At 61.8% G+C, this 20,487-nt stretch overlaps 6 protein-coding genes and 1 non-coding gene across 7 annotated transcripts; all 7 read left to right on the top strand.

Annotated features, from left to right (window-relative positions):
- The first annotated feature begins 236 nt into the window (after positions 1-236).
- LMJF_32_ncRNA2:ncRNA lies at positions 237-2,225 on the top strand. Its single transcript, XR_002460993.1, has one exon. It is a non-coding gene (non-coding RNA).
- Positions 2,226-3,053: 828 nt separating this feature from the next.
- LMJF_32_2400 (conserved hypothetical protein) lies at positions 3,054-4,088 on the top strand (the record flags this gene model as incomplete). Its single annotated transcript, XM_001685511.1, has 1 exon — positions 3,054-4,088. One exon carries the CDS (start codon positions 3,054-3,056, stop codon positions 4,086-4,088), a length of 1,035 nt encoding a protein of 344 aa, XP_001685563.1.
- Positions 4,089-5,806: 1,718 nt separating this feature from the next.
- LMJF_32_2390 (conserved hypothetical protein) lies at positions 5,807-7,378 on the top strand (the record flags this gene model as incomplete). The annotated part of the gene is made up of 1 exon (XM_001685510.1): positions 5,807-7,378. One exon carries the CDS (start codon positions 5,807-5,809, stop codon positions 7,376-7,378), a length of 1,572 nt encoding a protein of 523 aa, XP_001685562.1.
- Positions 7,379-8,451: 1,073 nt separating this feature from the next.
- On the top strand, positions 8,452-10,233 carry LMJF_32_2380 (aquaporin-like protein; the record flags this gene model as incomplete). Its single annotated transcript, XM_001685509.1, has 1 exon — positions 8,452-10,233. The coding sequence occupies one exon, from the start codon at positions 8,452-8,454 to the stop codon at positions 10,231-10,233; it is 1,782 nt and encodes a 593-aa protein (XP_001685561.1).
- Positions 10,234-11,340: 1,107 nt separating this feature from the next.
- Positions 11,341-12,177, top strand: LMJF_32_2370 (aquaporin-like protein; the record flags this gene model as incomplete). The annotated part of the gene is made up of 1 exon (XM_001685508.1): positions 11,341-12,177. The coding sequence occupies one exon, from the start codon at positions 11,341-11,343 to the stop codon at positions 12,175-12,177; it is 837 nt and encodes a 278-aa protein (XP_001685560.1).
- Positions 12,178-14,204: 2,027 nt separating this feature from the next.
- Positions 14,205-16,646, top strand: LMJF_32_2360 (conserved hypothetical protein; the record flags this gene model as incomplete). The annotated part of the gene is made up of 1 exon (XM_001685507.1): positions 14,205-16,646. One exon carries the CDS (start codon positions 14,205-14,207, stop codon positions 16,644-16,646), a length of 2,442 nt encoding a protein of 813 aa, XP_001685559.1.
- An 823-nt stretch (positions 16,647-17,469) lies between these two features.
- On the top strand, positions 17,470-19,404 carry LMJF_32_2350 (conserved hypothetical protein; the record flags this gene model as incomplete). Its single annotated transcript, XM_001685506.1, has 1 exon — positions 17,470-19,404. The coding sequence occupies one exon, from the start codon at positions 17,470-17,472 to the stop codon at positions 19,402-19,404; it is 1,935 nt and encodes a 644-aa protein (XP_001685558.1).
- Positions 19,405-20,487: the final 1,083 nt, after the last annotated feature.

Below are 20,487 nucleotides of genomic sequence, written 5' to 3'. Positions count from 1 at the left end.
ACACACACATACACACACACACACACATACACACACACGCATGCATGCACGCAGGCATCCCGGCCCAAAGAGCCGCTGACCAATTTGCGAGCACACATCGCTCAGTCACTCTTTGCGCGGTGCTTTCACTTTTACTTCGCTGCGTTCGCTGTCTTGATTGCCGTTGCGAATGGTTCTGTTGTCTGCCTGCCCGCAATGACTTTGCGCGTGATTGAGCAGTTTTGCTTCCAGGTGTAATGCTGTCTGTCGACTACGGATTCGGCACCTCTGTGAAGAGGAGCGGCCACGCCGCATGCTGGTGCGCCGCATTGGGCGGCGTTGTTCAGTTCGGTGGCTGGCCGCCAAGCGAACTGCTGGCTGAGGTGGCACTGCACAAGGGATCTAGTTGCCCTCTCTTCGTGCTGCCCGTAGCGACGATCGCGCGCCATGTGCGCCGCGCAGATCAGCGCTGCAGGACAGACGCCTTCGACGTTGCTTTGGCGCCGCACCGTCAGCGCCGGCTGCGAAGGCTGTGCGAGATCGCCAGCGGGGCGGCACCATGCGAGTGCAGTGGGACGCTGCACGACTTCCAGGGCAGGAGGCCCTCCTCGCGGCCGGACTGTGCCGCCAAAGAGGAGGATAAGGACGGCGATATCCTGGGAGGGAGCTTTAGCGCGTCGTCCTCCGGACCCAGCTCCTTTTCTCCAACGACGGAGGAGTCGAGCGAGCGCGGGCTTGAGTATGTCGAGGGTTACGTGAGCGAACAGGAGGCGGAGAACGCGGCTGACCGGAGCAGGAGTAGCTCAGTCGACACCTCGCTGTCCTTGTCGTCCTCCTCAAAGAGAAGGAGCGGGCACGGCACCGATGTGCGACAGCCGTTGCACCTCCACGCCGCCGCCGCGTGCGCGCCGGACGGAGTCGTCGCCGATGTGGTGAACGAGGTTGTGGTGCCACCAATCACCGTTGAGCTGCTGCGCCAGATGAGCCTGGCGGCGGGCGACCGCACAACACACAACACGCCTGCATCTCCGTCAGCGGTCGCGTCACACGGCCACATGAGCGTGAGTCCCAGCACTCGGACTGGATACGTCAAATCTGCCCTCTAAGACCTCATAAAGGGGCGCAACGCTGGTCGTAGCGTGGACAAGGAGGCGCCTTCAGTCCAGGCCGACACACACGAGGTACGCGGCAAGCACACGGTGCGGCCGCTTCGGTGGAAGATGATTCGGCCGCCGGTGGCGCCACGCTCGCGGCACGGGCACCATCTGGTCTCCTGCGGGGAGCGCCTCTACGTGATCGGCGGCAGCTACTGGGCTCATGGCAACGCACTGGCGTCGACGGACATGATGTGCGATGTGCGCACGGGCGCCTGGCAGCAGATTTCTTCGCTCTTCCCCCAGCGCTTCTGCGCGGCGTTGGCGAAGAGCGATGCCGCCCCCGCGACGCCGTGGACGATGCAAGCATCGTCTGCGCCGAGGCGTCTTGTGGAAGAGACTGCCGAGGGGGGCACTCTCACATGCGGGACGGCGAGGGCGGGCGACGAGCATCAGGTGCTGTACTACTTTGGCGGCTTGAGCTACTCGCATCAGCTGATGAACACCCTCCATCGTCTCCGGCTGCCGCAGGAGGTGCTGGAGGAACTACCCCAATACCGCGCAGTGCCGCGAGCACAGCTCAAGGGGATTCTCGTGTGCGACGTGCAGCGTGAATGCACCCCCGATGAGCGCAAACGTGGCGAACAGGCGACATGACGACTCTTCTACATGGACGGCTTTCAGGATGGACGCCCGATGGCGCCATATCTGCGAGTGTACAACTTGGCAACCGGGGTATGGGTGCGTGTGTGCCCTTCGCCAGACCTCGTGCACAGCCAGATCTCGCTGCTTCAGTACGAACTAGTGGACGCAGTGAGCGAGGGGCCCGCTAGCGAGGCGGCGTTGCCGGCGCCCGTGTCTGTCAAGCGAGAGGGCAATCAATCGATAAAGCGGCATGCCGGCTCGCCGCGGCAAGCAGCGCCGCTCTCGCATGTGCTACTCATTCGACACCGTGCAGATGCGTTTCGACTACTCGCACGTGCTGCCGGTGCCCGGGCTGACAGTGCACTGTGTAGTGCTAGTACCGTCTGCTGGTAAGCCCAGCGCTGCTGCAGCTGTCCACTCGACGGTGAAGGTTGGAGAGGACCGGCAAACAGTGGCGGACGGCGCCGCGCTCTTGAGTGCCTACCAGACCGCCCTCAGAGTGCTACGCGAGCGGTGTGATGCGTGGTCACTGTGCTGCGGTGGCAACGAGGACTGGAGCGATGCTGAGCAGAACAGCCTCGGGGAGCCGGTGGCGTGGGGCTGTACTTGCTTGCGCCACGCAGGATTCCTCTTGCTGAGGCAGCTCGGGTGCAGATGGGGCGGCTGTGTATCCAATCGAAGGTGCTCACAATGGAAGGAGATGAGCTTCTCGGCACGCTCTTTTAAAGCGTGTGTGTCTGCGCGGGATTGGGGGGGGGCGGCAGCAGCGGCACATGTGTGCTGGTGATGAAGAGGAGATACTCATCTGTTGCACAGCCTACCTCCCTCTCTGCACCTTCTTTGTTTTTCTCTTGCCGATCGGCGAGAGGGTTTGCGCACGTCGTTTTTTTCGGTATGTGTGTGCCGCTGCGTGGTGGTGCTCCCATTGGCCCGCGCCGCTTCTGTTGACAAACACCGGTATTTTTTTTTTTCATCGGTGCATGCGCACGTGTGCATGAACGCGCCTCGGTTGAAAGGCGATGTTCCCTCTTTCTCTCTCGCCCGCGCGCGCGAATGCAAACTGTCTATCTGCGTTATCGCCTTCTACTTCTTCCCTTCCCCTCTCTCTTTCTCCTCCCCCCCCCCCGCCGCTGGACACACGCGTGCCCAGCTCTTTGTTCTCGGTTTGGTGCCTCTGCATGGGGGCACTGCGTACAGGCCTGCTCGCGACCCGTCTCTCTGACTCTCTTTCTCCTTTGCCCTCACCGAGTTTCAAATGTGAAGAGGGCTTCCCCGCTGAGCATACAGACACCTGTGTGCGGACCGGAGAGGGAGACAGAGAGTTATCCTGCAGCCATGATGCGTCGAGTGCCCATCACCGTCAGCTTCGACGCGCTGGACACTCTTATTCAGATAACGCGTGGATTGGGCTACCAGTACCGCAGCTCGTACGCATCCTTTCTGCTGGCGCACGGTATTGACCTTGACGCAACCTGCCCAAACGCCACGTGTGAGGCGGTGCAGGAACTCGCGCTGAAGGCGATCCGTGACCAAGTGCGTGCGGAGCGTGCAGCATGGACTCGCTCTGCCAACCCAAAGGAGATGCCCATTGGCGGTGACACAGATGAGGAACTGCGCTCTTTCTGGGCCCGCGTTCTGAGGCAAACCTATACATGCGCGACGCTGTATGACGGCGCTGCCGCTGATGTGGTGCAGCGCATCGAGGAGCTGTGGGGCGACCACCACAACGAAGTGCGCTGCTTTGAAGACTACGTGCTGTTTGATCAGTTCAGCTCCACCAAGGCCCACAGCTGGTGCCCGGAAGGACTCCGCACATTGCAGTGCCTGCGTAAATGGAACCAAGTACAGATGAGCTGTGACGAGAGTGCTGTGCGGCCAGGCCTCGCAGACACGAAGCCAGCGTCTGACTTGGACGTGTTTTCTCCTTCCTCTGCCGCAGCGTCTCCGGTTCTCTTCCTGGCTGCACCGCCATTCGTGGTTTCCAACATGGATCCTCGTATACGGGGCGTGTTCATGCAGCTGGGTGCGTTCGAGGCCGGTGAAAGCGGTGAGCCGCCACTGCTTTCGCGGATTATCTCGGCTCGGGACACGGGCTACGCAAAGCCGTCGCCCGCAGGCATCCTGACCGGTGTGCGCGACATTGCCGCGTCCTACCGCGCCGCGTGTCAAAGCTGCGGTGCGTGTGATGCGGGTGTCGATGTGCATCGGCATGTGCACGTAGGCGACGCCGATGCCGATCGCGTTGCATGCGAGCGCGCGGGATGCCATTTCGTGCAGTGCGACCCCGCCACGGGCGTGACGTGGGGGTTGCTGCAGGCGAAGCTACAGGAGCTGGAGGCACTCTACGGATCTGCGCCCCTCCCGCATTGAGCTATAAGGGGGGACTCGAGCTCCGCGTGATCGCCTTCTTGTGCATGAGTCGTGCATCAGCCTCCACCATCTGCCCAGAGAAGTGCGCTGGCCGCGCGAGTGCCCGTTCTCTCTGTCGTTTCGTTCTTTTGTCTCATTTTTGCTTTCTGCTTGTTCGGCTCTGCTGCTGCGTCGTGTGCGCATTAACGCTCCCAGCAAAGGCGGGAGGATGGTGTGTGTGTGCGTGTGGACCCCCGAGTGTCAATGCACCCCATCGCGATCCACCTCAAGGCATTGCTCAACAGCACCACTCTACACCACACAGCAGGAGTCCCAGCCCAACTCGAGCCCGCACGTGCCCCGTCACAGGCCCGCCTCGCGTGGCGTGCAGCAGCGCTAGACACGCGCGTCACAGCAATGCGCCGGCCCGGTCATCGCAGCACGGCCCCTGCCTCAAACGCTACCCCACCCCCCGACCCGCGCCCCTCGTGCCGGTCGCCACGCCGTGCATCCTCCTCGGCGTGGCGCAGGCTCCCCGCACACCAACAGGCAGTGCGCGAGGGCCGGGGGTGGTGGTGGGACACACGCCCGAGTCACGCTGACGCCCTGTCTAATGATATGGATGGCACAAGCGTGCACGCTGTCGCAGAGGGCGAGGGGTGCCCCGACGCAGCGCCATCCAGGACCTGGTCGCCGGCATCTGTAGCGATGCACCGCCCTGACCTCCCTCCTCCCCTTTACGTCGTGGGTGCCTGGCCCCGGCATCCCCACGAGTGGGGTTCGGCATTTGGGAGGGAGAGGTGGAGGGAGGGGAGAGCTGCCTGCCCCCCTCGCTTCCCCACAGAGAAAGAGAGAGCGTGTAGGGGGGAAGGGCGCTGGGCTGTGATGATGCCATGCACTGAGGCGCTCCACCTCCGTTCTTCGGGCATGTGCAAGAAGCACACAGGAGAAGATGAGTCAACAGTTGAGGCTTGCATCACGAAGTCACACGGGTGTGAGAACGGCCTAAAATAGGTGCTGGGTGAAGGGGCTGTTTATGCGCATGTGCCGCGCCCTCGGTGGTGCTGCTGGGGCAGCGAGGGCAGGTCACAATCTTTCAAGCGGTCTAGCGCCATTGAGAGGCTGGCTATGAGTGCGTGGGGATAGGAGAACGCTTGTGCACCTCACACCACACAAATCTTCCCGCCTTCTCTCCATGTCGTATGCTCGACCCGTGTCGACGGTAGTCGTTGCGTGTGCGTGCGTAGAGGTGTCCACTGTGCTGTTGGGCTTCTCTCGTGCGCTTATTGACCAAAATGACCTTCTCTGCTGCCCTCTTCTCCCCCCCCATCTTCTCTCTCCTTTCACTCTCTTCCGGTGCGGGAGTCCCTCACTGCACGCCACTTTTGTGCCTGTCCTTCCTCCCTCCGCACTCAAAGCCGAAAAGTGGTGGATAAAGCGGTCGTGAGGCTCACTCACATTCGCGTGTGCCTGAGCGTGTGCAGACGTGTGCTTGCGGGTGGGCGACTAGATCGGCCCGACGTCGAAGGAGCGTGAATAAGTGAAGCGGCGCATCCTACCGGCTCGACAAGGCTGCACCTTGCTTGAGCTAAACGGCGAGAGAGAGAGAGAGCGTGCAGGCGACACGAGCATGTTGTGCGGCCATCAACACCCCCTAGCGGAGGCGCCTGTTTCTTTGACGGCTTGGTGCGTTTCGTAATTTGTTGCCTTGATCGACTCCGCCGCTGCACCCTCTCCGCATGATTCCGCGCTACGACGGCCTTGTTCCCGCCATTCGGGGGCCGGCGTCCGCGTGTGCCGTTGCCTCCGTCAATGCAACGCCATCGTCGACGACGAAGCGCACGGCGGCGGCCACCACGGTGGCCCGCTACGTCATTTGCCCTGTCGAGACCACCGGCACGGAGAATGCGCACGTGAACGCGACGGCGGAGCGCGAGCGGCGTCTGTTTGCGTTCCTTCCCTCTGTCGACTGCGCCGCGCCCCCGCGTGAGCTGCGCGTCTCCTCACATTATTTTGAGGACGCGCTGGTTGCGTCCGTCGCAAGCAGTGATGCGGAGAGCGGCGAGGACTTGGATGAGGGTGAGGAAAGCCACACCAGCACAGCTAGGCGCGGCAACACGCGCGAAGATGGCGCGCACGGCAGCAACAGCGGCAGTCGCAAGCGGCGCCGTGCGCGTCGGCGAGAGCCGATGCGACTCGAGTACGACGGCTTTCTCGCGCCGGCCACGGAAGCTACCAAGCGTGTGCGGCTTGTTTCCACACCGGCCTCAGAGTACAGTCATTTGACGTGTGTGTTGCTGCAGCTGCCCACAGCGTGGCGTGAACAGGATATGGATGAGGGTGAGGGGCATGGGAGGACGGCGTGCGTGTCGTCTTCGTCCACGTCAAAGCCACTCATCACCTCCATGCCGCTCCGACGGCCGATACTGCAACTGTGGGGCGAGAGGAACACGGCTGCTGCTGGCCCGAACGATGGATCTCTATGCACCGGCAGCAGTGCCGCTAGCATCTCAGCCGCCTGGGGCTCTGACACACGTCTGCAAATCAGCAAGAAAGACTGGAAGACAATGGACGCGGCCGAGGAGGATCTGCATAAGCCCACCAACTGGTCGGACGATGACGGCGGTGACGCCAGCGACGAAGGCCGAGGAAAGTCGGCAAGTGGCGCAGACGACGCCATCTCTGCGCGCGCACGCAAGCGAGAAAGGGAGGAGGCGACGAGCATCGCGGTGCGCTCCTTCCTCGCCGGCACGAAGGAGGCCCTGCGGCAGCAAGGCGCCGTCGGCGCTGCGGATGGGTTCGCGCAGCCACAGCCAGCGGTGCGCAGTGACAACGCTGCACCTGTGAGTGCGCGAGTAGAGACCTCTGCACCGGTAAAGGCAGCTGCGAAGCGGGCAACCGTAACTGTGCCGCTGTCGTCCGGTTCTTCGGGATCAAGGGTGCGGTCATCAGTCGCCACCCCTGCGGTGCCCCCGACCCATGCTCTTACTACTAACTCTGCGGCACCGCTGCCGTCTTCCGGTGTTGCGCCGCCAGATGGCTCCGCGTCATTGGACTCGCTGGCGTGCACCGTGGTGACAGGAATGCTGTCGAGCGAGGCGCGCAGAGCGGCGACGCTGATGGAGCTGCAGAAGCGGATTCTGAAGCAGCTGCCGGAGTTTGCTACCATGAGCCAAAAAATGAAGTCGACCGCAACGAAGCAGGAGGCTGTAGCGTGGTTTCAGACATCGCAACAGGCGCTGCGGGCATGGCTGGTGGAGCATGGCCACACCATCGACTCCGACGGGACGGTTACCTTCGGGGATGCGTAAAGCGAACGGACGCTGGGAAACGCTGGCTTGAAAGGCAAGCGATCGAGGGTGTGAGAGGTGGTGAAGGGGCAAAGAAGATTAGCCCCCATGGCAGCGCCGCACGCACGTGCTTGCTGGCGTTTTTGTGCGACGCTCCTCTCTCTCTCTCTCTCTTATTCTCTCTCGCTCACTCTGTCGGTGCGTATCTCTGAGGCCGCTGCTGGCTGCTGCCTCCCTCTCCGTCTTCCGTGTTATCGCGTCATATGTTTTTGTGTTGCCGTGGGGCGCACATTGGCGGGGCACACGGACGAGTGGCGGGGAAAAACGAAGGGTAAGCGCGCGACGGAGCGTGACAGGACAGGTCTCATCTCCACCGCAACGTGAAAACAGAGCGTCGCACCCAGGATACACGAGCGGCTCGAATACACGCCTTCATTGGACATGGGTACATGTGCTGGCACGTCCACCGGTGACGACCACCTACTCGAGCGACGACTGACACGGCGAGGGGGTTGTTGTATGCAGCGATGTTGGCATGCGAATGGCTGCTTTTGCACCGCTGTCTCCCCCCTCGCGTTTGGGTGACGTGGGTAGGCGCATCTCTGCGGGTAGGAAACGACGCGGCCAGAGAGTGACGTAGCCTTGGGCTGTCGCGTGGCAACATGAGCGCGTCGTTATGGCTGCTCTACACCCATTCCTTTGTTCTCTTCTCCGTTGCACTCGACTGCCATCTCTCCTCCCCTTTGTTTGCCTCGTCGGTATGGTGTTGTGCGCCGCGCTATACACGACCGGCACGCCTGCTTGCCTCACATGAACGCGGTTCACCGTCGCTGTTTAAGCCGGTGCAGGGCGATTATTAGCGTGTGCGTGTGCATCTTCTGCGTTTCTTTCCCGCCTTTTGTCTTTCGAACCCTTTTTCTGAGTTGATCTGAAGGGGTAGCCGCTACAGAGCTGGTGCACACCGCTGCAGATTTCACCCGCACATCGCCAGCTCTCTCGTCCTTCGCACTCTTCTCGCGTAGCAGACGCCTCCGGTTCGCGTAAACGCATCGTTGCACGAGCGCAGACTCAGGGTCCGCTCAAAAACACGAAAGATGGAGGGGTATGCTCTGGGGAATGGCATCCAGGGCGCAGATCCACCTGGTGGAGCCGGTGTCTGGTCCTCTGGCGCCCCGACTCCCCTAAGTTTCACGCCCCCATTGGTGTCAGCGGTGCACCTGCCATGCGCGCCGCCGGCAGCCGTCTCCTCGCCCACTTCCAACAACGGTTTTGGTGCCGCAGTGGCAGATGGGCCACACATGATACACGTGCTGGGCAGCGCGACGGAGAATGTGAGCGCCGCTCACCAAGCGTCTCTCACGCCGTTGGTGTCTGCGTCTGCTTCCGCGGCGCACCGACCGACGTCGCAGGGCCCATTCCCGGCCGCCTCTACGCTGACATCCCCGTCGCTGGCGATGACGGGGTGGGGCGGTGGCGGTACGGGCGACAGCACGGATGATCCGAATACGTCCTTTTCTGGTGCCACGACGACGTCTGCCACGGACACAGGCGAGGACAGGGGCTTCGAATTCGATCGCGCGGGCAGGCGACACATTGCTCGTGTCGTCGACCCCACCGAGGTGCCGGCGCTCAAGTACACGATAGCGGTTTCTGTAACTCGGGATGGCAAAGTGGTCGAGGAGCAGCTCGATCCATTTGAACTGGGCCGTCTGTACGGCCAGAGGCAGGCGGCTCTCCGCAAGCTGAGGAGTCGTTACGACTTTCTTGCCGTGCCGGAGTGGGTGCGGCTGCACCCGCTGCTTGGAACGTATTTCGCTGAGCTGGTCGGCACCTTTGGGTGGGTGCTCACTTTGGCGCTTGTGAGCGTGCGCAACGAGAGCATCTTCAACATCTCCGACGCCACGAGCATGACGCCGCTGCCCATCGGCTTCATGTTCACGAGTATGATCTTCACCTTCGGCTACATCTCCAGCTCTCACTTCAACCCTGCCGTGTCCATCGCCGTATTTCTTGTGCGTCACATGAAGGTGGCCCAGTGCTGTGCCTACATCCTTTGCCAGCTCGCCGGCAGCCTCGCCGCCGGCGTCGTGGCGATGATAATCCAGGGCAACAAGGACATCTTTGTACCGTCGGTGTCGACTAACTACGTCTCCTCCGGCATTTTCTTGGAGCTCATCTTCACCTTTGCGATGTGCCTAGTCGTGCTCAATATCGCCTACTCCCGTCAGTCTGGCAACTTCTTCTATGGCTTTGCCGTCGGTATGACAATCTCCGCTGGCTCAGCCAGCGCAGGGCGCATCTCAGGTGGAGCCTTCAACCCCGCTGCCGCGTCGGGGCTGCAGGTAGCCATGTGTCTAGCGGGCAGGTGTGACGACCTCAAGTCCATCTGGGTCTACTGGCTCGCCCCTGTCGTCGGCGCCATCCTGGCAGCGATCCTCTTCTCTCAGATGGCGCAGCCAGCTGAGACGCAGGTGCTGGAAGACAGGAAGGTGTTCCAGAATGTGAACGAGCTGCACCGGCAGCGCATGGCGGCACAGGCGTTCGCCATCCGTGCCACAGCAGGCACTGCTGCAGCGAAACGCTGCGCAGGCAGCGCCGACGAAAGGAAGCCGGCCTCCTCTTCGACATCTTCTGAGAGGCAGCCATCGTCGTTCTCCTCTGATCCGCGCGGCGCTCGCGAAATGACGGAAGTGCCACACACTCGCACACCGCGGACATGCGAGGGGCGTGATGCCGAGCATGTGCATGCGAGCACTCAAGACGGCGCAGAGGAGCTGGATAGCGGGCACACCCGGCTGCCGCTGCAGGCGCTGAGCCGCGGGGAAGTAAAGGTCGCCACCACCTCATGGGAGGGGCCGACATTCAATCGACGTTAGACGCGAGAGTATCATGGCGCACACCTTCTCTGGTTCTGCGTGAGGCTTCGGGCAGACCACGAGCGGCGCTCGCTCTCGCAAGCGTCGCAAACGTGCCTGCGCCCTTCTTTCCTGGCAAGTGATACACGTTAGGATACCCTCATCTTGGAGGGCTCCATGCTCTCATCTCCGTCCCCTTCCACCCCTTGCCGAGCCGCGGTATGTTTCTTTCGGTTTCTGTGTGCGCTCGCTTTTTTTTTCCGGAATGCTTTCGTGACGTCGTTCGCCCGTCTGTTCCGCGCCGATTTGTTTTCCTCTCTCCCCCATCGCTCACTGACCGATGGCGGCGGGGCTGCATGCGATCGCGCTGCTGCCGCTGCTGCCGCTGCTCTCGGGTGGTCCCCCCTCCCTTTTGCGTTGTGTCGCCGCTGCCTTGCCTCCGTCTGTGGTGTCCTTTACTCGCTCTTCGCCCTTCCCCTCGACCCCCTCGCGTTGCTATTCCGTCCGGCATGAACGCCCGGTGAGCGTGCTCTGCGGGTGCTCATCCACACAGGTACAAGGTCGTACTTTGGGAGGCACAAGGCCACCCAGAAGGGGAAGAGAGCTGGTCGACACATGTAGGCACGACCCCACCACAATGTGAAGACGATGCTGTCCACAACAGCAAGGAGAATCGGCACAGGCATTCTACCTCTCGCCGCGTTTTTGTTTTCCTTACAAAGCATAGCGAGAGCACACTGACACGCCATCTAACATACACACCCAACACACACACACACGCACATACACACACACAATGCTTTCGTACCGTCGATGCCATCCCACTGAACTCTTCGACGATATCCTTGGCGTTCTTGTCTTCTCCCTCGCTCTCTCGTCTATCTTTTCCTCCTCCGCTTCCACCGCTGTTGCGGGGACGATGCGTGCGCAGAGCAGCCGAGCCCCTCGTCGTGTCCTCTGTGAGCGGTCTACTCAACAACCCTCCCCCGCTTTCGCGGTTGCCGACTAGATATCTGCTACCCTCTCTTATACGGAGTCACACACACACACACACACACACACAGCTACACACACACACACAGCTACACACAACCGCCAACACATCCCAGTCGAGGCGTCCGCACCAAGATGTGCGCTCTGCAGTTGGACGCCGCCATGGGGGCGGAGAAGAAGCCATACCTCGCCCGCCAGATTCCTCTGATTCAGCTGAGCCGCTACCAGGCCAAATTTGTGTGCGAGGGCATCGGCACATTCATTTTCTTGATGACGACGTCGCTGGCGGAGATGAACTGCGGTCACCTAGCGGTGGACGGGAAGACTCGCACACGCAACCTCGCCCCGATTGCGGAGGGGTTCATGCTCTGCGTGCTTATCTTCATGTTTGGCTACATCTCGGGTGGCCATTTTAATCCGGCTGTCACCTTCGGAGTTGTCATGATTCGCGGCATGCGAGTCGAGGAGGCGATCTCGTACTGGGTGGCTCAGGTGGTAGGCGCTCTGGTAGGTGCGGGGCTCAGTATCCTTGTGCATGGCTCGACACAGCACTTGCCTGCACCGCAGGTCGTGCAGAACACGGCCGAGTGCATCTTTAGTGCCTTTGTTGCGGAGGCCGTATTTACGATGTTGCTTGTGACAGTGGTGCTGCACGCCGCCTACTCGCAGCAGCGCAACAACGACTTCTACGGCTTGGCAGTTGGCATGTGTCTCCTCGCCTCCCAGTACGCTGTCGGCGGCGTGTCAGGTGGCGCCTTCAACCCAGCGGTCGCGACGGGCTTGCAGGTGACCAAGTTTATTGCAGCTGGCTACTTCACACAGCTCCTGTATCTGTGGCTGTACTGGGCTGCGCCGGCCTGCGGCGCCATTGCGGCGGCGTTTCTCTTTATGCTGACCCACCCAGTGCCGAAAGACGAGGATGGCGAGTTGCAGCAGCAGCGCGTAGCACGCCATCTCTACAGCTCTTTCTGAGATGCGGTTCCTGACTCCTCCTCCTCCCCCCCCCCCCCACTCACTCCCTTTTCCTCACGCACACACGTACAGACACGCACGCGCGCACGTACGTTGCAGGCATACGCATTGGTCGCCAAATGCTTTCAAGCATGATTGACGCCAAAACGTCGCATCGTTTTTTGCCTGTTGGCGAGAGGGGAGGAGGCACGCGACGCAGCGCTGTTTTCGTTGGGTCTAATGTGCGTGCGCGTTGTCCATGCGCGTCGTGGAGACAGAGGGAGAGGGAGAGAGCGTGCAGGCGTGCGTGCGTGTGTGTTGGCGCATTGGTGGGCACACGTTCGCGAGTTCTTCCTTTTTTTTCCCGTCTGCCGCTCCCTTCCCCCCCCCTCCCCACCCGCGGCGTGAATTTCGAGAGCACCGTTGCCGCGTTTTTGCTTCCCTTTCAATGCTGCTGTACATGTTGCCGTTGCTGCCTTGCAAGAGAGGTGGCTGAACGCGTGTCACGGACCACGGGGTATGCGTGTATTTGTGTGTGTGTGAACGAGGGCCGCTCGCGAGAGCATAAAGGTGTGCAGTGGTGGCGCTGCGTGGATGGCACTGCGTTGTGCTTTTTGCTGTAACGCAAGGCGACGAGGGAGGACATCTCCTTCTCTCCCGCTCGCTCTCCTCCTTACCTGTGTGTATCGTGCACGGATATTCACATACGCTTCTCCCTTGCTCTTTCCTCGTGTACGGGGGTGATGTCTTACCTGCGGCGGCTCGCTTCACTTCCGAGAGAACTGGCAAAGGGGTGCTGCTCTTTCTTCACCCCAACCACCTCTCCTCCTCTGTTCTCCCACTTGCACATCCATTCAAACCATCGTCTCGTGCCCCCCTCCCCTCCCCCGCCCCTCGCCGTCGATCTCTCTCTCTCTCTTTCTCGTGCTTTTCACTTCTCCTTTTTTTCCACCTCTTGCCATTGGCCTCCCGCCCGTTGCGGGTCACTATGTCTCACCTCGTGGCCATCTCTTCCGTCTTTGCGTTGAGGCCATACACCCAGCCCCGAGCTTGCAAGGTGACCAACGAAAAGACCGACGCCCCCCTTCCTCGCCGCACACGCCGACTCCCCACTTGCTTCGACAGCTCTCGTAAAACAGCGAGCGTGCGTGGCTGCGCAGGGTGTGCATGTGCCTGTCGGCCCTCTGCCCGCATGCGCGCACAGGCTCCTTTTGAAGAGAAAGGAAGAGAAACGCCTCACCGCGGGTGTGGGCACGGCACCGGCGCCTCCTCTGAGCCACGATTTCGTTCTATTTTGCAGAGTACTTCTCTCGCACAAAACCCGCTGCTGCTGCCACTGCCGCATCACAAGGCTCAAGACGGAGGGGAAGAGGGAAACATCAACCGCAACTGCGACGAACACGATCCCTGGAACGGCGAAGGCTAGTGCAGCGGTTTATCATTGCTGTTGTGTATGTGCTGGGGTCCCGCCGTACACACGCACACTTTTGCATTGTGCAACACGGCTTGGCTCCTGTTTGTGGCGTTTACGGGGCTTAGCGCGGAGCGGTGATGTTTGTGATTGCCTCTGCTCTTTCTCGTGAGCACTGGCACGCAGGCATACACGGGCGCGGAGGTATGATTTGAAGCACACGTGCTCTCCCACGCCTTCCACCCGTGCCATCACACGCTTACTGACTTTTATGCAGAGGCCTTGGTGTTTGCAAGGGGCGACAGGGCAGCGTAAGAGGGTTTCGCCTCTTGTCTGTTTCTCTCTCTCTCGCTCGATGCCGCTGTTGCGTTGCCCGACAGAGCCACACGGCAACGCGTCCTCTCCCGCCAGCACCATCACCAGCCTCCGCGCTTACTCGCCCTCGCATGCTGCAGCAGGCCCTGCGACACACTTTTCTGCTGTTGGTGATGGCATGATCGGCTCTGTACACATGGTCGGCATACAGCGAGACGAGATGCAGCCCCGGCCGCCACGCCAAAGTGAGCCAGATAACTCGGCTACTGTCGCTGCTCCCGCGCTCGCAAGTGATGCAGCGACGCCGGCTGCTGCATCAGTTATGTCCTCGGCGCAGGGACTCGCGCGTTACTTCCAAGGTTTGGCCGCGGGGGATGAGATGGCTGGGTTGATCCGCGGCCTGCGTACCTCGATGTGGCAGTGCTACCAGAACTGCCTACACTGTCCTGCAGCTGTACAGGTGCCGACTTCGCCGGCATTGGCAAGTGGAGGGGAGAGTAGCGTGGAGGCATCTGCTGATGGATCTGCGGCGCTCTCGTCACGCATCGATGACGCGTCGCTAAGGGGGTCCTCCTTTGCGGATGCCGGCACCCGACCCACGAGCCGAGGGAATCATGGCGTAGGTATGGGAGCGGCACCACTGGCTGCTGTTCCTGCAGCGCCCGCCCCAATCCCACTCGGCAAGCTGAAGGCGGCGGAGCGCCGGCAGTACTGGTCGGCCACCAAAGCTGCCATGCTCTTCGCTGTCGAGAGCCCTTCCGTGGCGGAGGAGGCGACCGCGCTTCACTGCTCCACTATCACACGCTCTCTTCTGTACAACTACTACTATCCTAGTGAAGGTGGGGGTGCTGCCAGCAGCACGCCGCGCGTGAGCACGACGCTTGAAACTGCACCTGCCATGTCTAACCTGCATCGCGGAGAAGTGCGGTGGGTGTTGAGTGATACGCGCGTCGCTGAGCTTGCTAGGGAGGCGTTAAAAATGGATCGATGCGACAGCGGTGCCTGCGGGTGGCAACGCGCCCTCGCGCTGCTGCGCCAGGTCGACCCCACCCCACTCACCTCGGCTGTGGAGCTGGAGCTCTACCGACGCACCGACGGCCGCCACTGGGCCGAGGCGCTGGGCTGCCTCTGGCGCATCGGACCCGCTCACTGGACGGAGATGGACGTGGCAGCCGCAGTTCGGTGTCTGTACTCTGCTGGTCGTCGCCACCACCAGGAGAACCGTGTCACCCTCAGCGCTGACGAAGTCGCACGAGCTGCTACAGAGGGTGGCGAGGGCGGCTTGCATGTCTCCAGCTCCCTGTTTCAGGCGCGACTGAAAGCGCAGGCGCTGCGCATCCACCACGCCGTGGAGACGGCAGGGGTGCTGCGATGGAGCACATCATCTACCTTCAACGATACTCTGGGCCTTGTCGCACTCGACACGGCGGGGTGGCTGGATGCATGTGCGCTGCTCGATAAGCTGCTTGCGGGTGCGGCTGCTGCCGCCTGCTCCCGAGACGCGGGCGTGAGGGGGGGTGCCACGAGAGGAGCCGTGGGCGTCGTTCGACGTGAGAAGGCGGTGCACACTGTGCAGCGTATCACTGGCGACGAGGCTGTTGCCGACAGTGAGCTGTTTCCGGCGTCAACGTTCTACGACAGCGAGATGGTGTCTCACAGCAGCGGTACGCTGGTGGCACCCCACTCACCGCAGCGCGCACGGTCCCCTGAGTCCCTCTACCACCTCGTCCGAGCCAATGCGGTGACGGTTCATCAAACGTGCCGCGCGCTTCGGTCCCGCTGGGATGTGGGGCTGCGCTATGTGCAGCTCCTGCAAGACGCCTTCGTCGACACCCTCGACCTTCCATCCGACACGGCGGCAACGGAAGACGTGCTTCGACTGTGCATTACAGGTCATCAATGGGAGGCGGCGCTGCGGCTCGTGAGAGCTCATCAAGCAGCAATGGCCGATGGCGCCGAGGGCGATCGCCGGCCCGCGGCCGCTGAGGTTGCGGCATCGAAAAGGGCACAACTGCCGCAACACCGGAAACACTACCGCCCAGATGTATTTGTACAGCTGGTGCGCCTGTTCGGGTCTGTGCAGGCGTCACGCAGCGCTGCGTATGACCTGATTCACCGTTACGCGGCACCCAGTGCCGCCTTTTCAACCGCCCGTGTCAACGTGAACAGTAACAGTCCCACCGTGGTGGGGCTGGAGCTATCGAAGCACTACAACACGAACACTCTCTCACGCGCGTACAACTTCCTCGTGCAGAGTGCGGATACCCTCGACGCAGCTGAGCAGCTGCTTGAGCAGCTCCGGCATTCTCGATCGCCGCCACTGCAGGGGTGTAGCACAGCCGCTCAAGACGCGAAAAGCCACGCAGGCGGCGATGCAGGCCAGCCGCGTCGTTACATTGACGCCGGACTGGCTGGGCTCGAGACTGAATCGGTGGCTCACATCGCCTATCTATCAGCCGTCGCGGGCGATTGGCGCCGTGCACTGCACCATGTGAACGCGCTACTCCACGAGCCGCGCTATCGCACCACTTTCTTCCCGACAGCTCGCCTCCACGACGCAGTGCAGTACGCGCTCGAGCAGGCGCCGTCTCCCGGGCCGTCTTGGCAGGTATCACTGCAGCTCTTCACGGACATGATGGAGCGCAATGTGCCGAGCTCTGAGGTGTCTTTCCAGTCCGCAGTGAAGCGCTGCTTTGCTGGTGGCGTGCCCGATCAGGCGCAGAGGCTCTTTCACTTCGTCCTGCGCAATGGCGTGCGACCGTGATGAGAAGCAGTGCGTGTGCGAGCGGGCCTATGGGAAAGCGACGAGGAAAACTGCAGAAAGTGCGGCAGCCCTCACCGTTGCTCGGGAGTCGATGCTGAACACGCGCTCCCGTGTCATGGAAGTGCGCAGCGGGGTGCTTCGTTACCGTTTTTTTTTCGTATCTGTTGTTGCATTTTTCCCTTTTTGGCGTGCATGCGTCCACACGAACCCACCCTGCGCAGGCGCGGCTACTTTCTCCATCATGGCGAAGAGAGAGAAGGTTTCAGAGCGCTACACGAGTACCCCATCACACCTGGGCGCACGCATGCACGTGGCCTTCCTTCCTCCCTTTCCTGACGCCAGCGTGTCGTGCTGGGTGTGTTGAGCTCAAGCGACGACATTTGCCATCCACTCGCGCCCCTTCCTTGCGGGTGAGACGCAGGCTGAGGAACGCGACATCGACAAACCAGATCGAGCGTTTCCTCACGGCGCGATGCCCGCAGCTTGCTCCTCTCTGCTCGCTTTGCTCTCTCTCTCTCTCTCTCTCTCGCTGCTTGTGCCGCAGGAAACCGGGCAACGGCTCTTTCTATGCTTTTCCTCCTACATTTCGCTTCTTTGTTTTTGGTTCGGTCTTTAACTGCGCGCTGGTGAGTCTCGCGCGCCCCGTACACCACACACACACACACACACACACGTAGAGGAGAAAGGGGCGACTGCAGCTCAAACAGCCGTGCACGGGTCTCTCGCACACGCAACGTGGATGCGATACACTGAGCACGGATGATAAGAAAAGGAAACGACACGCAGGAGAGGTAGCAACAATACACACACGCGCGCATACATCATGGCATTTAATGCGTTTGCGAGCTCGACAGCACCGGGCTTCGGTGCTGCGTCGACGCCGGCTGGAGTATGCGGCTTTGGCCACGCCGGAGGTGTCGCGCCCACCGCACCTACGGGAGCTGGCGGCTTCAACGCAGCCCCCGCCTCGGCCCCGACTTCGGGGTTCAACTTCGGCTCGGGCACGTCAGCTCCCGCTGCTGCGACGCCGACTGCGTCGACCGTGGGCTTCGGAGGATTCAGCGCTGGCCATGCGGCATCCACGTCCGTTCCGGCGGCCAGCGGCTTCTCAACAGCCCCGCAGCCCCCGGCGAGCACGCCGACACCGTTCGGTGGCAGCGGATTCGGCCCTGGTGCGGCCGCGTCGGCAACCGCAGCTCCGGCAGCCTCTACGCCGTTTGCCGCTGCGAGCATCCCGGCTGCACCCGTCTCCGGTGGGGGAGGTGTCGGCGGCACGACAGGCAGCGCGGCCGCAACTCCCTTCAACGGCTTCGGCACCAACGCGGGCGCCACTCTCGCTGCCCCGGTCGGTGCCGCCCCTGCCACCGCCCCGGCGAGTGTGTCGCCGGCTTTGGGAGCCTTTAACTTTGCCACTGCCTCGGTTGCTTCAGCTTCGGCCGCAACGGCACCGGCGAACTTCGGGCCATTTGGTGGTGCAGCTGCTGCAGCAGCGCCGGCGCCAGTGGCGCTGACGGCTTCTGCTGAAGGCGCCAAGGCGCCCTCCAACGCAGGGTTTGGGCCCAACTCCGGAAGCAGTGCCCCTAGTGCCGGTTTACCAGTCGCTGGCGCGGGCACGAGCGGTCTTGCGGCTGCTGCAGCCGGCTGTGGTGATAAGAGCGCGGCCCCAGTACCCGCCGGCGGCGGCTTCAACTTTGCCGGTGCCGCAACCACGGCCCCCGTGACAGCCGGTGGGTTCAACCTAGGCAGTGCGGCCTCAGCGCTTGCCGCTCCAGCGGCAAACAAGACGCCAGTCCCTGCTGCTGCAGTCCCTGGGGGCTTTAGCTTTGGCGGTGCAGCGTCGAGCCCTGCGGCAGCTCCGGCTGCGGCCTCCGCAGCCGGTGGGTTCGGCGTGACGTCGGCTACTCCAGCTCCGGCTGCTGCACCCGCGGCCGCTCCTTCCATCAGTGGTGGTTTCACCTTCGGCAGCACGGGTGCTGCAGCAGCGTCATCCGATGCAGCAACGGCCGCCGGTGCCACAGCGCCTTCAGCAGTGACGGGGTCTCCTCCGGCAGCAGCGACAGGTGTAAGCGCCACGTCCGCTACGGCGGGTGTGGCATCATCCGCAAAAAGAGCTGAGAACGCACCGCCCTCGTCGGCCGCCGCAGCTACCGCCGCCTCGCCGTCGCAGGAGTTCGACGGAAAGAGCCTTGCTGCGGTTTTGCGCAAGCTAGACGTTGATATTTCCTTCGATCAGCGGCACTTTGCCGACCTTGCCCGCCACGTTGTGGCGCGTGACCGACAGATCATGACGCGTGGTCGGGAGTTGGCCGAAGTTCAGTCAGTCATGAAGGATGCCTTGACGGCGGCAAAAAGTGCCGAGGCGACGTTGGCGGAGTGCAAGCAGCGCCAGACAGCCCTCTCTGAGTACTTGCAGTCTCTGGAAGACAAGATACAGCCGTACTACGCGCAATGGGAGCAGCGACAGCAGCAGCAGCAGCAGCAGCAGTCCCATTCGGTAGACCCTTGTGGCGCGGACCAGCAGCGTGCTGTCACGTACGACAATGCCATGGCGCTGCTGGAAGAGGTTCAGGGCGTGGAGGAGAAGGTGGGACGTGCCGTGCGCCAGCACAATCACTCGCGCGATGAGCTGCTGGGACTCAGCGAGATTGAGGGTACGATGCGGTTGATTGACGGGCAGCTGTGCGCACTGCAATGCTGCTCGGCGCTGGCATCCGCGCTAGAGATGGAGCTTGATCGCTTGCTTGGGAAAGCGGCGTAGCGCGACGCAGCAGCAACAACAACAGAAAGAGCGACCTCCTCCTCCTCCTCCCCCCCCCCTCCCCCGGTGATGTGGTGAATTCGGACGTGATGACGTGCGGTTGTGTCCGTGACGAGCGCGCGTTGAAATGAGAGGGCTGGCACCAACAGTGCCAACGACAGAGAGCGAAGAGGCAGCGAAAACAGAGCGAGAGAGAGAGACGTGAGGAAAGGCGGCTGCGAGGTGTTTGGCTGCACAGAATTTCGTCGTGCTCGTTTTCCTGTGTTCCTTTTTTTTCTTTGCGAGCGCATCTCCGAAGAGAGAGAGAGAGAGAGCAGAAGGCACTGCACGCGCTGTACACGCACGTATCTTAGACACGTAACATGAGCTAACAAACCCGTTCACAGACAGCAGAAGGCGAGCATGGAGGAGCAAGGCGAATAGCGAAGCTGCAGAACGGTGGTGCAGACTGTTCGTGTTCGAGTGTGTGCACAGAGGGATCGCCAATGAGCATGGTGGAGGGGTGTGAGGATGTGCAGTTGTGTTTCAATTCTCGACGACGCCCGTCCGGCAGTGGCATGTGCATGCCTGTGAGCATGCCCGTGGAGGTGGAACGTGAGAGAGGAGGGTGTGTGGCTTGCCCGCTAAACAGCTTCCAGCCGTCCGTCCCTGACACCGTTTTCACTTGTGCTTTCTTCTTCACGACGGGAACTTTGCCGCCTGATCCGCCTTCCCCCCCCCCCCTCCCCCCCACTTCTCCTACCTCCAGCTCGCCTCAGCATCTGCTGCACAACGCGCATCCCGCTTCCTTCTGCGCTGTAGAGGAAAACGCTTGATCGGCTCTCCCTCTCGCAATACGCAGCTCCAGTCACCAGCGTCGCACGCTTCCCTTCTCTCTCGCTGATTACCCATCTCGTCCTCGTGTGTGCCCCTCTCCGTTCTCCCTTCACTACCTCCTGCCACCGTGCCGCGAATCGTGCTTCTCGTTTTGAGTCGTTTCTCTCGGACGAAGTCCGGTCACCTCAGCAGACAAGCATTACATCACAAAACACACCCACAGGGACATATTGAGCCGTCTGTTCAGATAACCATCCCCCTCCCTGC

The sequence above is a fragment of the Leishmania major genome, chromosome 32 (assembly GCF_000002725.2).
Source record: "Leishmania major strain Friedlin complete genome, chromosome 32".
NCBI lineage: Eukaryota > Euglenozoa > Kinetoplastea > Trypanosomatida > Trypanosomatidae > Leishmania > Leishmania major.
This window is presented reverse-complemented; position numbering and strand designations above follow the sequence as displayed.